Genomic DNA, 18,622 nt, shown 5'->3' with positions numbered 1-18,622 from the left:
CTTACAAAGAAATCATTCTTTATGTTCTGCAGAAGAAAGAAAGTCTTACATGTATGAGATGGCAATACGGTGAGTAAATGATGAGAGAATTATAATTTCTGGGTGAACTATAGACCAATTTCACAGTAGCGCCATATTTGATTTTCGCTATGAGGGATTTACAGTCTCTTCAGTGGCATACACAGTATGCTGTATACAGCTCCTAGATCACATCTAATTTTCAAATACTCATGTTTTCTGGAGTCTTTCATCAACTGAATGTTTTTTTTTTTTTTCAGTGTTTCTTTAGCGGAACAAACCAAAAAAACACTTTAAACAACAGCACCAACCATTAAAGAGACCGTGGGCTATATTTTCGGGAGTGCGTAAAGCGCTAAGACCGTGCACTTCGTCCTATCCAATTTTCAAGAGCACTAATTCTTAGCATCATTTTCGTTCCAGAGCAAAGAGCAAGTGGCCGTGTTTGCGCTACTGTGGGTGTATGTGTGCAAACTGAGGGTGTATTTTATGTAATGTAAATGAAGTGGTGAAAAGTTTATTTTGCTATTTTCCTAGTAATAGGTTATTGCGCTAAGACGTTTCAAAAGCAGGTCTGTATGCAGTGCAAAGTCTAAACTTAGTTCCTGCATTTGCAGTTTGGAGATTCCAACAGCAGGTTCTAATAAAGTCCATGTCCAATACAGTGGAACATCAAATCTCATTTCTCAAATGATGTCAATGATGATCACTGTTGTCACTGTTTGTTTAGTGAAAAACATATTTTTGAGATTTGTGTTAAACTATCTTTAGGTCATGGTTTATTTTTCAATTATTATTATTATTATTATTATTATTATTATTATTATATTTACAATTGTATTTATGATCTATTTTGTGTTGGTATATTTCCACCTGTTGTCCTAAGACTAAACACGCACTGTTGATACTAGCCATGATTTGTGTGTCAGTAGATGAAATGTATTAATAATACTTAAATTCTCTATAAATGTAATGGAGCATAAATTAAAATACTGACAAGAACCACATTTCCCATGTGTATAAATGGAGCATGTCACTGTCACAGAAGCCTGATATTCAACAAGTATGCAGTTACTGCACAAAGGAACATGAGTCCATATTTCTAATCTTCTAATTCATTGCATACAGTCCATTTGCACTATCAACTTCTTATGAATGTGTTGTCTTTGTTTATATTGTTGGTGCTTGACAGGGAATATACTATATAATTCGACCTAGACGGTGGTGGAGAAGAACCTCAGAATGAAATTGCTCTTGACCCAACCAATCAACGCTTCACATGCATAAATTCACCAAACCGACTTGCGCCTAGACTTATCACATGCTTGCACGAAAATACCAATACAATCCACAGCCTGAGTGGAAAACCAGTGGAGAGTGAAATATGTATCTATCAGCCCACAGTTCCACATAACTAACACAGCATTATAAAATGTTTGCTGATATTGAAATTTAGCAATGTTCTTCAAGAAAGGAAAAATACAACAGAGGTTTTAATTTTGGGACCATGATGAAGATCGATATGAAAGTCAAATCCCAGAGTCTGCAGTACATATTGCCAAAAGAAAATAATATTCTGTTAACTTTACAGTCCTAAAAGTAAACATTTACAGGAATGATATCTCTTCCAATACATGTTGGAAATGAAAGCATTACCAGAAACATTTAACAACTGACTTATGATATTAACAAGAATATTAAGGACAGACAGACTTACGTAGATGATATGTGTTAATTAGCATCTTTGGAGACAGTGCAGATGTCCCATTCACTGATATGCTGATGACCAGCGACACGGTTTCATCGTTGCCATGAAGAGAAATGGAGCATGTGGCAGTATTTTCCCCTGCACACTTGGCAGCATAGTTTGTTTCATTTAAGAGTAAGCCCATCTCTAAACTGCAATCAGAAAAAAGTATTTATTTTAGAAATTTGTTTGTACCCATATGACTAATAGGGACTGTATATAGTGCATAAATAAAAAAAATTATCATATGGTGTCCTAAGTGTGGGAATGATACAGTCTTATCTCAGGGGAAATAATCTCAAAGCCAGAATCTATAAATGCAGAAGAGATTTCTCACAGTAGACGTTGTTATATAAATAAGAAAGGGACAGAGACTAGAGGCATAGAAAATGAGGAAAGACAAGGGAACCATTAACAGTATAGACTATATGTAGCCTATCATTCATCAGATATCAACCACCCCAATCCCATCCAACCAATCCTATTTAAGACCAAATGGGACCAGCAATACACCAGCAGCAGAGCAGCCATTTAAATCAGTAGTCTAAGGAGAGGTTAATGAAGAGAGGAGACTCACAATAACTGTTGTGGGCTGCCAGTGGCCAGACTGTCACTGACTGGAACTGCTGCTCTATGGCTCTTTGCATTACAAATTAAATTTGCCTGATCACCTTCAAGCCAGCACAGGATGACTAAACAGTTTCCTGAAAACAGATTGCATTGTCTTGTTAGTGTCTTTCTTCAAAGCCAATTGCAATTATAAGCCTCTGTATCTACCAATTATTCAGGTCAAAACAGTCTCATTAAATTGTCTGCAAATAATGTAAAAGATGTGATAAAATCATCCTTTATTTCAAGCAAAACCAATTCTGTCATAATTTTTGAGGAGCAAAAAGATGTTTAATTAGTATCTTGGCCTGTCTTTTCAATACAATGGCAGATGATAGTGCCCCACTTTAAAGCTTAAAAAGTACCCAAAAGTGTCATAAAAGTAGTCTATATGATTTGTGCTTTATATTACAAGTCTTTTGGTGAGAGACAACCCAAAATGTAAGTAATTGTTCATTAAAATTCTAGATGTCCATTGTACGTTCATGAGTGCATGAGAGAAGCTTGTTTACAGTGAGCATTGAACTCTGTATATCAATTCCTTTTGTCTTTTTGAATAGCCACTTTGCACTTTAGTAGGACCACAAACTAATTTTCTACTTAAATGCCATTACATTTTAGGTAGAGATTAATTATTGTCCTGAGGCTTACCGTAGAGAGAACAAAGTAATGAGAATTGATTAACATACATAATGGCACCCCATACTTTCCTGGAGGAGTGAATCCTCACCCACAGTGATCTCCTTCATTCAAATCTACAGCCTTAAACTTGTTATCTTGTTTCTTTTGGTTAATTTTTGCCAAGCCAAAGTTCCTCTCCAGACGTCTCCACCCAATCAACAACATCAATTTAAACAGCCTTGAGTTATGAGAATGATCAGTTGTTTTTGAGGATTTTAAGTAGTCTCAAAAGTGCAATGTCAAGACTAATTGATAAATCATATTTTATTTTCTTAGTAAGAGCATATTGGCCTGTATTAGTGAAATAAACAGTGATCTATGCTTCTTGACATTAACATCTGGATAAACTGACACATAACAATGCCAACTTAAACATTGTTTGTTATTTATGAGAATTCACTCCCGAAAACTTCAGCTAGTGACAACCAAATCTTTGTTAAATTCATGTAGTGCGTCCAGAACTGAATTACACAAGTTGTTAATAATATACTTAAAAGTTAATTTGAGATATCTGTCTTCTCCTGGAGCAGTGCAAGTAAACCTCAGAGACAGAAATACATGTTTTACACTGTTTCAGAGCAGCAGCTAACTGGCACCCCCCTTTTTGACATTTCTCAGAAAATTACATACACCGATTTAAATGGTTGTAATTCAAGAATGCTTTGTACTACAGACCTAATATTGGTCTTGTTTGCAAGAAGTGGTTTGCTTAGTGGTTTATTGTTGAAGTGAAATAATTGATATAAGTGAAATCACATTTTTAGAAGTTTAAGTTTATTTGAATGAAAATGTACTGCTCCAAGCTATGAAGTAAAAGCCAAAAGTCTTACAAAAGTTGTGTATAACATTTTAGCTTGATATGCCAAAAAATTTGTTTGATATAAAAAAGGCCACTGAATGTCATCCAAGCTCTTCTTGTTTATTAAAAACTTAAAGGTTGGTTATTCATGAATTCTTTGGGCTACAGGAATAATATTGGTCTTGTTTGAAAGAACTTTGATTTAGGGGATTATTGCGCAAGTGAAATAATTTAGATAATTGAAATAAAAAATATATAAACATGTCACTGGGCTGTTATACAAAGGAAACACAGCAAAGAAAGAACATTTGAAAATGCATCATAATGCTCTTTGAAAACATGATTCATATTGTAACCATGGTGAATCTGTTGAAATTACTTTATATTTTCAGTACTTTTGGACAATATCTCTTGATGGGTGTTATGTTATGTTTTTATGTTATGAACCTCTTGTGATACAAAGCAAGTCCGATGATTGCATGATTGTACATGTGTGCATCGCAATTTCATAATAAATGTCCTTGTTTCCATTATGAGTAATTTATATATATATTTATTTATTTATTTATTTATACGTGTGCACTTTTGGAACTTATTAATGAACTACTGCAATAACGTGATTCAAATCGCAAAACAGTGGGCAAATTTCGATACTAGAGACTTAGAACTTTCAAACATTATAAGGTTTATCAAGATTAAAGTAGGATTTGAAGGTATTATAGTTCAATAAACATAAAAGAAAAAAAAGAAAAATATCCCAAATTAGGGATGGTGCCAGTTAATACACAAAAGCAGAGCTTCTGTCCATAGCAGTTTACAAAAAATTACAGGATGCTAATATGTGTATGGTCACTAATATTACTTTGGCCAAAAATAATTAACACTGAACAGATTAAATGCCATGTTTCTTGTTTGCAGTTTGAAGCTTGTAATGTCGGGAGTTACAATTTTGGTGGATTCACTCATTTAAATGCAGTTGTCACTTCCAAATTGTCCAAGTGGCAATGTTGACAATGTTCTTGACATAATACGTTCTTTTTTGCTAAAAGAGCACTTTTTTAATCCTACTTCAGTCGGAAAATTACAGTGTTAGGGACTAAGTTCACATGGACACCAGAAATCAGCTTATTGGGAGAAAGCGACTTATTGCAAGAAAGCAGTGTTGCGGTTTAATAAACAGCTTTATCCACAGCCAAGTAATTTCCCCACGACGCTTATGTCAATAACAAACATGGGATCAGAGGAAGACTTCGCCGTTTTATTCTCAGTTCCATCGCTTATATCAAAATATTCCAAAGTTGTTTTTGTTTCTTTAACATTCTATTGTGACCTGCAATAGTTGGGTTTCCCTCTTACATAAAACTCCGGGACTCCCCCAATGTACAAGTGCATAAAAGGCGAATATGACGAACAGTTGATAGTTTAGAGTGAATGTGCTTTTCCCACTGTACTCAAGAGAAATTTTTATTTATTTCCACTGTGTTGACTTGTTTGTTGTTGGGCTCCATCCTATGGCGTTTGTTATCTGGTCTGTTTATGCACATCTCTTTAAACACCCATCAGAACTCCGCTTGTGGGTTTACATGGCCACATTAAGCCGCGATCTTGAGGGAAAACCTAGATGTGTTAAACTGCCTTTTCTTAATCCCATAAGGAAACTGGAGTTTGTTTCAGTACACCAATATTTGAAAAAACCCTGGAAAAAAAAAACTTTTTAACAAGAGCATGTAAACGTGGTCATTGTGATAACACCAAAAATGTATAAATAGCAAACAGGCAAGCTGAAACTTTAAATGAATTGATGGCTTGATCATTGTAGTATCAGCAAGATTGGTTTTACCAGAAAGGGTTTGCAATTTAATAGAAGATTCTTGGTTTGTAGCATTTTGCAGTTGACACTGGTCTGTGGGTGAGAGTTCGGAAAGACCACTGGAAACAGCAGTAAGCTTACTGCCCACTCTCTGAGCTAAGGGCAGCTCACAGCATAGCTGAATCTTCCACTCCAGGTCCTCATAAACACCACCCCAGCCCTCAGCGGGACTCACAGCAGCAAGACCTGAAATATATGCATCTCAATGTGAGTGACACTGAATTGCAAAACTACTACAATTAGAGTTGTGTGTATTATAATTTTTAAAACATTATCCTGATATATACATGATCCTAACCAGTACATATATTTCCTAAAGCCTTGTCTTATGTCCAAAAATTAGCAAAGAATCTCTTTCAAGAATAATTCAAAATCACAAACATGTTGGGGAAAAACACAGAGACTAGACACACAGTCCTATGCCTTTTGTGAAACATTTATTGACAGAATAAATTCTAAGAAGTGCAATGTTCATCTGAAAGCTTCTTGTTCAAGGACAACACTAACTGTGTAGGACTGTCACATCAGCAAGCAGCCTTTTGCTTACATACATAAATATGTAGCATCTATTTTTGCTGAAAAATCATATTACCATTTTTTTTTATCAAGAATTTGTTTTTGGTCAACAGCATTTTAATGCATTTTGTTTCAACATATACATTTATTAAAGGGGTCATTTCATGAGGAATAACATTTTCTTTTTAGAGCATGCTTTGCATGTGACTGGAATGGAGAGTAAAATAAATTTAAAAGTGTTATTTTAATGTATTTCAATGCAAAATGAAAATAGTAAGAGACTTGTCCGTCTTTAATGTTCTTTTATGTTGGAATTTATTGGAGTTTCTGTCATGTTGAATTTTGTTTGGATGTAACCATTGTGGAGAAGAGTGGAGCTAATGGTTAGATCGAGGTTGGGTGCATTACTAATGAAAAATCAGTGTGTAATACTTTTCTCATGAGGCAATACTGAGGGATGAGCTGTATACTCCCGATTTGGGATCTGTAATCTCACAGCAGCATCATACTTGTTATACATCACAAAAGGATATACACTCACTTAGCACTTTATTAAAAACCCTATGGTCTGAATAAAGTGACTGACATGGTCTTCTGCTGGTGTAGCCCATCTGCCTCAAGGTTCGAAGTGCTGTGTACTCTGAGATGCTATTCTGCTCACTACAGTAGTACAGAGTGGTTATCTGAGTTACCGTAGCCTTAGTCAGCTCGAACCAGTCTGGTCATTCTATGTTGACCTCTCTCATCAACAAGCTGTTTCTGTCTGCAGAACTTGCACCATTCTGGGTAAACTATAGAGACTGTTGTGCTTGAAAATCCCAGGAGATCAACAGTTACAGAAATATGCAAACCAGCCTATTAGGCACCAACAATCATGCCACAGTCGAAATCATGGAGATCAAATTTTTCCCGATTCTGATGGTTGGTGTGAACATTTACTGAAGATCCTGACCCATATATGCATTTATGCATTGTACTGCTGCCATACCATTGGCTGATTAAATAGTCGCATGAATAAGTAGGTGCATAGGTGTTCCTAATAATGTGCTAAATGAGTGTACATAAAGTGCAAATGTTTTTGTTGCTAGCTAGCAACAAGTGGCAAGGTTCAATAGTTATTTAAATAATCAAATTTAAGTTTGATTGACTTAATTTAGGTTATACAATGTATTTGAGTAGAGCCCACGTTTAGAGATGTCATTCAAAGAAACGTCTAGGTTACTGTCATAACCTTCGTTCCCTGATGGAGGGAACGCAACGTCGTTGTGGTGACAGTAGGGGTCTCTCTTGAGAGCCTCGGTTTCCTCTTATCTTTGAGAAAAGGCCAATGAGAATTGGCAAACAGAAATTGCATGCCCCTCCCCGGGCATATGGGTATAAAAGGAGGGAAGCGTGCATCTGTTCCGAGAGTAAGGTCCCGGCCATTTCAGCGGCTTAGTACAGTGTTGTGGCAAGAGGGACACAAGAGGTTCCCTCCATCAGGGAACAGAGGTTACGACAGTAAACGAGACGTTCCCCTTCTGTCACTCACTCGACGTTGAGCTGCTGCGTGTGAAAATAGCAGGTGCATCAGAATGCACGTAACCTTCCCCAATGCCCCAAAACACGTCATATAGTTCCCCACATCCCTGAGGGAGGGAAGCGATGTAAATAGCATGGGAGCAGGCCGCGCCAGCCATGGCCTTTTTTCTCACTATGTTTTCTCTCCATAGAGTGTTAGATGCGGCTGGGACTATCTAACGCTATAACATGCATTGGGGAAGGCATTCTTTTCCAAACCTATTCTTTCAGGGGGAAAAGATCCTGCGGAGACCACATCCTGCCCAGCAGGGGAGGTTAACATGTGGCAAATACGTCACATGGGCTTACCAGCCACACATGGAATTGGTGCAGTGGTAGGTCCTGCCTCGACGGGGAGGAGCTCTACAAAACACAGCAACCGGGGACAGAGGGAGCTCTGCCCAAGGGAGACGTGGGTTCACCGATAGGGGGACCGTACCGCGGAAAATACATCACAGGAGTTATTGGAATAATCAGAACCTGTGGAACCTATTACTGCACAGATTCTGTCCTATGCCCACTTCCCTTAACGGGGCAAGAGCTGCCTCTGCGACTTTCATGAAGACGCGAGGGGACAGGGACAGACCGAAGGGGAGGATCTTGTACTGATACGCCTGGGGACAGGCTCTATCGCGTCCTTGTGCAGAAGGGTTGCGATCTCCACACGCAGGGTGGAGGCGTGTTTGCCCTGCACAGAGGTAATGCGAATGCTGCTGAAACGGGAAGGGAGCCTGGCAAACTGAATCACATAGCTGATTCGGTTGGTCCTGGCCAGCCACCGCGATGGGTAGTAAAGCGTAAGCCACGAATCCAAGCTCCGGGCAAGCGGAACTAAGGGGACGATCACGTGTGAGGTGTGGGGGAGCTGGCAACCTCACATTGGAGAACGTTGCTTCATCAATGTGTTTGTGCTAAGGAGAGGCTGGAAGCACTTACCTTGCTCCGCGTACCCGGCCTGGGGTGGATAGGAGACTGAGGAGGTTCTGTAGCGACGAACTCTAGACTCGTCACCACCTGGTGGCCTGAGGCGTGAGTGTGGTGCAGTTGGGCACATGAAGGCAGAGGGTCTGCGTTGTGCTCTGTGTCTGATCGCCATGAGGATGCCGGTTGTGAGTACCGGCTAAGTGACATAGGGAGTAAGGAAACTGCTTTCTTTGTGACAACGTGGGTACCGCAGCCCATTGGGGTTGCGGCAAGCAAAGGAAAGGAAACAAAAGATTCTCTACCCGGACCTTCACTGGGGAATGGAGTGGTCTTGATCCCAGCTCCATCGCAGATATGTCTCTCTCTCTGGGTTGCCCGTCTCTGGAGCGTTTGGGTGCCTTTGGGGTCCGGGAGGTGGTTTGTGAGATGGGGGTGGGGTACTGTGACCAGCGCCCCAAACCCAGGAACCAATCGTCTAGCCACAAAGGCTGAGGGGAGGACGGAGGGTTCCAGTCCAGCCCAACATTCGCAGCAGCCCGGGTAAGCATAGCGGACAGCTCGGCGTTGGCCTCAGACTGACTCTGAGAGCAAAACTCTCATTCAGCTCGGGGGCTCCGAAAGAGACATCCGACTGGCCGTGAGGCGAGCCTGACGGGGGCAAAAGAGCATGCTGGGGAACGGGTGGTCCCAGGGGAATTACCCGGCGAAACCGCGCCTGTTAAATTCCCAAAATTGCCTCCAGCGCCAGCCCTATACCCATGGGTAGAAGGCACGATGCGGGGGGCAGCTAGAGTGGCTTTCCCCGTGAAGGAGAGCCACGACTGCAACTTTGTCATGGTCATGTTCTCGCAGTAAGAACATGAGCAGTCCACAAACGCTGCCTCTGTGTGATCTCTGCCCAGACACGAGAGGCAGCGTCTGTGGCCGTCAGAAGCAGAGAGGTAATGACCGCATCCAGGAATGACACAAAGTCAAGGGCATCTTAAATAAGATGTGTCTTTAAAAAGACGTTCAATGTCAATGTGTTTACTCTTTTAGAGAAATATATACTCTTTTAGAGGGCAGTTGAAGCGCTCAGAGGCGTAGTCTGCACTGGCGTGAAGAAGAAGAGAAAAGCCACTGAAATGGGATGTATTTCCAAAAGCATATGCTCTTTAGAGGTGAGTGGAACAGCAGTGGGTTTTACTCAGCTCGCTGAAACACAACCGCTCGGCTCTGAAGAATCTGTCTGAACAGATGCACACTTCCCTCCTTTTATACCCGTATGTCCGGGGGAGGGGCATGCAAATTCTGTTCGCCAATTCTCATTATCCTTTTCTCAAATATAAGAGGTAACCGAGGCTCTCAAGAGAGACCCCTAGCATCACTACATCGACACAACATCGAGTGTGTGACAGAAGGGGAACTAATTTTCATTGTGTGGTACCTATGTCCACAAATTAAGTTAGTAAAATAAAAATAAATAAATAAAATAAATAAAAAACAGGGTATGACAATGAAAAAAGGCTGGATTGTTGGTCAGGTTATAAAAAGATTAATTTGAACAAAAACAGGAAGAGTAAGGTCAGCAAAGAAGAGAAAATTGAGTAAACACTCACCTTGTGAAATGGTAATGAAATTCACAAGAAGCGCAAGCCAGATAAAGAAAAACCTGGGGGAAAGAGAGAGCATCTGTAAAATGGTTCAGTATGGATATGACTCGCTATCTTCTTCCACAGTGAGAAGGTCAATTATTTTAGTTCATGCAGTGTGACTGTGCTCTTCTTCGGTTTACTCATATATGCTGCAGATACTCTCATTTAAATGGTATCTTGATTTAAAAGCACTGTATATTGTTTAAGAATGCTTAATTTGTCTTGGAATGAAATCAATATCAATCATCTTACAATGAAATCACTATTGATTAGACAGAGGGGCGTTAAGTATGATATAGTCACCTTCCTAAAATATTATTTTTTTTGCCTAAATAGCCTCCTCGTGATATTTGGTTATTTGGAAACGTTTCTCTTGTGCACGCGTTTCAGTTTCCAGTGTGTATAGGCCTAGCTCTTTTCCGATTGAGTCATTGCCATCATTCATTTACTCAAAGATACCGAGAGCATGGATGCGAGTGAATTTATAGAGATGTATTTTAAATTTGGCCTTCATTACAAAGACATTACTGTCTATGACATTTGTAATACTGTCATGGCTGTAATACTGTCAAGACACACTTTGATCTTCCAAAGGACTTTTATCAACAATAGACTTTACTTGCATTTAAGGAATGAGATATTAACCTCATTATAACCTGTGCTTAGCATGTTTCTTTTATCTGAGATCCAGATATAAAATGTATATATATATATATATATATATATATATATATATATATATATATATTCATACTCATGTAATATTTTTGTGAAAGTGTTCACATTTGTTACAATTATTTCAATGTTTAAAATTGAACTGTGAGCAATGCTCCTTGTTTGTTACTTCAACAGTCATACACTATTAAATTAATAATTCACCCAAATTCACTGCATCAATATTCTTTACATTGAATGTGAATGGTGACTGAGACTCTCAGTCCATGACATTCTGCCTTTCATATCCTTTTGTGCCCTACACAATAAAGAAATTCATGTTATTTAGGAACAACGTGAGGGTGAGTAAATGGCAGAATTTAGATTTTTGGGTGAATTATTAATTTAATAGCCATGACAGTATTACAAATGTCATAGACAGTAATGTCTTTGTATTGAAGGCCAAGTTTAAAATATACCTCTATAAATTCATGCGCATCAATGCTCTCGGTATCTTTGAGTAAATGAATGATGGCAATGACACAATCGGAAAAGAGCTACACACACACCGGAAACAGTGTGTTCACGTGTTTCCAGTTCGCGTACGCACGTGAAACAAAATGTTTCACGTGCGCACGTGAACGTTTCTGATGTTTTTTTTTTGCACAGGTCACATCAGGGGCTCCGTAGTAATGAGAATTGTTCCTTATTTTAATAAAGTATTTACCTTGTACCTGGGTATACACTGTAATAAGTGGATACCTGAAATAATTACCTTAATTATCTATTTCTATCTGATCTAACCCTTAAGTTATTCAGGCTGATTTGGTGATGTTAAAAGGATAGTTCACCCAAAACTGAAAATACTCTCATCGCTTACTCGCCCTCATGCCATCCAAAATGTGTATGACTTTCTTTTTTCTGCAGAACACAACCAAAGATTTTAATAAAAAATACAAATAAAATAAAAATATCAGCTCTGTAGGTCCATACATCCATTCATCCATCCATCTTCAACCGCTTATCAGAAGTCGGGTCACGGGGGCAGCTGCTCCAGCAGGGGGCCCCAAACTTCCCTATCCCGAGCCATATTAACCAGCTCTGACTGGGGTACCCCGAGGCGTTCCCAGGCCAGTGTGGAGATGTAATCTCTCCACCTAATCCTGGGTCTTCCCCGAGGCCTCCTCCCAGCTGGACGTGCCTGAAACACCTCAATAGGGAGGCGGCCAGGGGGCATCCTTACCAGATGCCCAAACCACCTCAACTGACTCCTTTCGACGCAAAGGAGCAGCGGATCTACTCCGAGCTCCTCACGGATGACTAAGCCCGCCACCCTTCTGAGGAAGCCCATTTCGGCCGCTTGTACTTGTGACCTAGTTCTTTCCCAGCCTTCATGACCATAGGTGAGGATAGGAACAAAAATTGACCGGTAGATCGAGAGCTTTGCCTTTCGGCTCAGCTCTCTTTTCGTGACAACGGTGCGATAGAGCGAGTGCAATACCGCCCCCGCTGCCCCGATTCTCCGGCCAACCTCCCGCTCCATTGTCCTCTCACTCGTGAACAAGACCCCGAGGTACTTCAACTCCTTCACTTGGGGCAATGCCTCCTTCCCTACCTGGAGTACTAGGTCCATACAATGCAAGTAAATGGTGGCTAGACCTTTCAAGCAATTGCATCGCTTCAGAAGACACATATTAAACTGCTGGAGTTATATGGATATTTTAATGCTGCCTTTGTGATTTTTGGAGCTTCAAAGTTCTGGCCACCATTCACTTGCATTGTAAGGACCTACAGAGCTGAAATATTTTTCTAAAAACATGTGTTTGTATTCAGCAGAAGAAAGAAAGTCATACACATCTGGGATGGCATGAGGGTGAATACAACATTTACATTTTTGGGTGAACTATCCCTTTAAATTATATTTCTTAGTTTAATAAAACCAATGAAATTAGGTATTACCACATTAAACATATTTTAGGTTAAAATTTTCAATCAATGTTTTTTCTGTAACAAGCCATCTTACTACTACTTTCTTTTGAATTTTTAACTATTTTTAGTCACCTTTTGACCTTCACAAGTTTATATTAAATGTTTCAGTGGTTTGTCCAATTAATTTAGAAAAGTACAAATATTTCATGTAGTCTCTTAATTATTATGAGCTCATCACAGCAACATTTATAATAATGATAAAATAATTATGTTGTTTAAAATAGTTTGAGGTAATAATATACCCGTAGCATGTCACACTGTGGTACATGCAAACTTTTTAAGAGTATTCAATATCAAAAACCCCCCTATGACTGAGTTTAAAAAGATAAGGAGAAAATGCCAATAAACTCTCAAAGAACAATATGAAATGTGCACAATATTACAAAATAACTACACTCACGTCAATGGAATCTTTCTCTCATTAACAATTAATTGACCACTACAAAATGGGTAATTAATAAAACGCTGACATATTAGTCTATTTTGTGCCATAAGCAAGCATGCTTAAATCCAAGCCAATCCATTTAGAGACACTTACATCATTTCACTTGATTCTGAACATAATTTATCTTGTTGATGAAGTAGTTCTTTCTGCAATAAGAGAGAAAAAAAGGGACACAGACAGAGAGAAAGAGAGGGAGAGCAAGAGAGACAGCAAAAATGAATGACAATGAGCAGAACATCTGTGTGGAAAACACTAGGCAGACAATTTCAATTTAAGCTAAAACACGGAGTCTGAATGAGTATACTGAAGAATGTAGATTATAATTTTATTCACTTTGGCTTAACAGAACTTTTCTGACTCACCTGATGGAAAATAAACAGTAGAGCACAGATGAACAGTTTTGTCAGAGCAGGGGAAATAACTTTTTGGCATACATTGAACATATCAGGCAGGTATGTGACACCAGTTTTGTTGTTTTGATTGATTACATTTGCATCACATAATCCACTGGTATCCTCTCTTTAAGGAGATGACAGGCATGAATTTTACTGTTTAAAGATTGCTCTTTCATAGCTCATGGAGACATAATGAAGATCTCATGTTTCTTTTGAATATCAAATTTAAGATGTTTCTCCTAAAATCACTTAGGAGATATAAAAATAGACTTAACAATTCTTGACATACAGTAAGACTTTAGAGCTAGAATTAATGTTATTAGTTTAGCTCAGGTAATTTGGTCTTGGAAGAATTTGATGAGAAATGTATAATATTTGAGTTCATATTGAAATTCTAATTGTAGAATTGTATTTTTGGTATCAAATCTGAGCTTAAGTTGAGAGATTGTTGAAACTTTTTTGAAACTCTAGTGGAGACATATGTTAGATTTACTGAGGTATGTTTCTCAGGAGACAAATCTGAGAAGCAAGAGACGTTGAGAGGAAATGTTTTCATATCACTGGTGTCTAGGAGAAACAATTTAAATATTAAAGAGATCTCATTTGAGATTTTTATTCCCTGCGAGCAGTGCCTCTGGATATATTGAACTGTTAGGTTAAATACACAATGCACAACATTGTTTTCCTTGTATGCCTGCACAAACCTGTGAACCACAGCAACGCCCATGTTTAATCAGAACAATTTCCTGGTATTTTATTGTATATGATATTGCAAAATCTTAAACCGGCTTAAGATTTCCACAATGTGGGGGCCTGGTATTTCAGAGAGTATTGACGCCTGGAGTCTTCATTGCAAATCCTAGTGGTTCTTACTCTCAGTGGGGCATGTGGTAAATTGTGCATGGAATGCGGAGGGTAGCATGAGCCTCCATATGCTCAGAGTCTCCACGGTGTCATGCACAACAAGCCACGTAATAAGATGCACGGTTTGACTGTCTCAGAAGCTGAGACTTGTGCTCCGCCACCCGGATTGAGGCGAGTAACCATACCACCACAAGGATCTGCTAAGTAGTGGGAATGGGCCATTCCAAATTGGGGAGAAAAGGGGATAAATAATTTGTAAAAGAAAATACGATACGATAAGTGCCCAACTGAGCAAGACTCCTCATCAGGGCACCCTCAGATACAGCAAATACAACACTACATGTCCCATAATGCAATGATTTCCACACCATCTGTCACAGCCACCTGGAGCAGTGTGGACAAAGCTGCTGAACCAAACATGATATAAGATAATCTAACATAAAAACAGATCAAACATGAATATTGAGGAAAACAGGCAAGTGGCCATTCACTCCAGTAGAGCCTTTTTCCAGGAAGGCTCTTATGATAACATATCATATATTCATGTAGCCTCCTATCAAACATCAAAACAACTTTGATGATGTTCCATTTTGAATCAACAACATAACACCAAATGTTCACTAAAATGACTATTAAGCATAAGTGATGTGCCAATCTAGATCCGTTCCAAGCATATATGATTAACAGTTAGTCAAGGTTTGGCTATTTGAGGAGAAAACATTTTGGATATTCTAGTGAAGCCACTCAATGGTAAACATGGTCTAGATGCTCTTAAATGGATAGTTCACCCCAAAATTAAAATGATCTTATCATTTACTAACTCTCATGCCATTCCAGATGTGTATGACTTTCTTTTTATTTTTTAAAGTTCCCATAAAATATACTGAAATGTGATTGGGTCATGCAGGGACTCCTGGGAATGGCAGATTATTGTTTTTTTTACCATAGTTTACAATAGTCTGTGTTATGCTGGGAGATGGATGTTTGCTGGATTCCATCTCTAAGATAACGTTACATAGCGTTGCAGACTGTCTGTTGATGCTGTTGAATAGCGAAAGAGAAGCTACTGTCTGAAACAAGGCTCTCGGGAGCGTGCATAAACGTAACATCTTTTGGATTTTCCTGGCAAAATCGACCATCAGCCTACAGGCTTTAATAGGCAACCCAGGAAGTCCGGGAAGGGCTAATATTTTACGTTGTGTTACAAGCCATGCAAACACCTTAAAGCCAACAATCCTTTAACCAATTGACCAGTCTTTTCACAACATCACCACTTACGTCATACACTGAAGTGGTGGCAGAAATCGTCTGCAAACAGTAAACTTTTATCGGACTCCATTGTTAAAAAATTATTTATAGGTTTCTTGTAGATGGCTGTGGCTTCAAGCCATCAACAGAGCTGACTGGACTGAGGAAATCATTTCAACTCACAGCTTTGCAGCAAACATATTAAGTGATCATTATTACAGATATGTTATTAACTCATATTATTATAACAATTGTATAGCTAAGAATAGTCATGTATGTATGATGGTTTTGAGTCTTACTTTTGTTTAATCATTTAATCTGCCAAATCTAACACAACAGTAGGGATGGGCGGATCGATACTAAAGTACTGATACTTCCGATACTGATGTGGTATCAAAGTCGATCCTCACATAAAAATATTGAATAAGAAGGTTTTTTTTAACAAGTGATCTCATTATTAAGATTACATGAATATTAATAAATCTCATAAGCTTCGTAGTGGAAAAAATTATTATATGAGCGAATAGTTGCATGGCACTGGAACTATTTTTTCCTCTGCTCATCTTGACGCACAGAAATGCTAAAATACACCAGCAGACAGCGCTCACCTTTTAAGTCACAGCACACATTCAGGTAATGACAGAAAAACACACATAGACGTGACATGTATTACAATGGACAATTTTTACAGGTTTATTTAAATTCAGACCCAATCACATTACAGAGTTGTTAAAACATTGATAATTATCTTTAATACTTGTTAATAAATAATACCCTTATAAAACCTTACCATGGATTTACTGTTGTAATATTGTATTAGTCATGGTTTACCACATCTGTAGTGACCATGTTTTTTTCTTCTTTTTGGCAGTAACCAAGGTTTTGATGCAACTGACCATAGTTTTACTACAGCATTGCTATAATATCCATGGCAACTTAGTTTTATTAATAGTAATCATATATTAATATCTATGGTTAATTTTGATGTTTTATATGTGGCTTATACTAACTAATTTTTAAAAGATAAACAAAGCAGCCTAATAATTTTCTGTTTAGGCCCATACAAACATTTAAGTAATTAAAAAGATACTAATTTTATCCAAAGAATTCGTAAATATTCAATTTAATAGAGGTATCGGTACTGCTATCGATATCGGCGATTTTACCTAAAAGTACTGGGTATCAGATCGAAAAGAAAATAAGGGGTATCGCCCATCCCTACACAACATTCTATCGCTTTCTGCCACCAAGTACTGCGCATGCGCTAATATTTTTGTAAACTTTTTTACCTTAGCATTTTTACATTATTTTACCGTTAAAATTATGGACATTTTTATAGCGTTAAGAATAAACCACAACACCAATTATTTAGCTGAAATCCAGACTGCTTGGCTACATCTGATGTTCTACACCAGTAACACACTTTCTCTTAATTTTTTTTATTATTTTTTTTCCATTACCTCCTTTCTACACAGACATGGAGACGGAAATCCTGACATTTTCTCCACAGACTGGGAAACGCCAAGCACGCTTGGCCGCCCAACGAATATAACAGAACGCAGCTGTCTCGAGACAAAACTTGCCTAAAAACAAATTTATCGCGTTTTTGCGTTAGTCCATTCGGTTTTCCCCTAAACATGCGCAAGACGAACGTCTTTGACCGTTACGCGGTTTTGCTGCATTTGTCAGCCAAATCGCGCGGCAACGTCGCGCGCGTTTTTTAGACGCAGTGTAAGTTAAAAAGAACTTCTGTTAAAAACGCGTCTCGAGACACCTGCGTTATATTTGTGCCGCTGCGTCGAGCTTTCTTTTCAGCGAATGGGAATAACGTCACCTCTGAAAGATAACTTTTGAAGCAAAACATCGCGTCTACGTTTAAATAAAGTTGACTCATTGGATTGGAAGAATGGTTTAAAACCACTGATCTCAGTGTTTAAAACGCATTTTCCAGTTTACATACTGTAAATGATTATGCATTGCGTTTAAATAAGCAAACAATACAGGTTACTTTATTACAAAATTAAAGAAAAGATAAGAAAAACAACAACAACAACAATGTCGTTGTGGTAAAGGAATATGATTAAAAGAGCAGAATAGTGAATTGTTAAAAGTAGCTAAGGAACACATGCTCTTACCGCTATTATGCTGCTTGAGATCACGTGCAGAATGTCACACCTGGGATCGTGCACTTCAGCCGTTTCGTGAATCTGGTTGAACGGAGTTGGCAAAATGTGCGTCTTAGAACTCCACTCAGACAGAGCTCCCGATCCAGAGTACAGTTCAGCTATTCATCCTGTAGCGGTTAATGTCTGTAGTGGCGTAAGCAGAAGTGGAAAGGCGCGTGACTTCTGAATGTCACATCAGAGTGAGTTTTCAGAACTGTAATGTGGAATTGGCATCTTCAACTGGAGCACTGCTGTTTAGCTGCGCTGCTGAGTTTTCTGGAGGAAGGAGTGGCATCGGAGTTTATTGCGTCACAACATCATCTTCATTGTTTCGTTTTTGGCAAGGAAAGAAGGTATGCATTTGTTGTTATAAATGAAAACTTAACTTCCTTGAGGAGTCGGAGTACTTATATATATATATATATATATATATATATATATATATATATACACTGTGAATTAACATTTTTATTGAAAGAAAAATAAATAGGCTATACTGCCTAC

At 38.6% G+C, this 18,622-nt stretch overlaps 1 protein-coding gene across 2 annotated transcripts in view; it reads right to left on the bottom strand.

Annotated features, from left to right (window-relative positions):
• LOC127646712 (leptin receptor-like) overlaps positions 1–18,410 on the bottom strand; it is a 45,820-nt gene extending 27,410 nt beyond the window's left edge. The window contains exons 1-6 of one of the 2 annotated variants that reach the window (XM_052130534.1): positions 18,089–18,410; positions 13,540–13,592; positions 10,323–10,395; positions 5,695–5,910; positions 2,343–2,469; positions 1,736–1,917 (exon numbers count right to left, since the gene is read on the bottom strand). In XM_052130534.1, the coding sequence (XP_051986494.1) occupies positions 1,736–1,917; positions 2,343–2,469; positions 5,695–5,910; positions 10,323–10,395 (598 nt within the window). In that variant the 5' untranslated portion in view covers positions 13,540–13,592; positions 18,089–18,410. The remainder of the gene's footprint in view (positions 1–1,735; positions 1,918–2,342; positions 2,470–5,694; positions 5,911–10,322; positions 10,396–13,539; positions 13,593–18,088) is intronic. The other variant, XM_052130536.1, reaches the window with a different exon arrangement.
• Positions 18,411–18,622: the final 212 nt, after the last annotated feature.

This window comes from Xyrauchen texanus, chromosome 7 (assembly GCF_025860055.1).
Source record: "Xyrauchen texanus isolate HMW12.3.18 chromosome 7, RBS_HiC_50CHRs, whole genome shotgun sequence".
Lineage (NCBI taxonomy): Eukaryota > Metazoa > Chordata > Actinopteri > Cypriniformes > Catostomidae > Xyrauchen > Xyrauchen texanus.
This window is presented reverse-complemented; position numbering and strand designations above follow the sequence as displayed.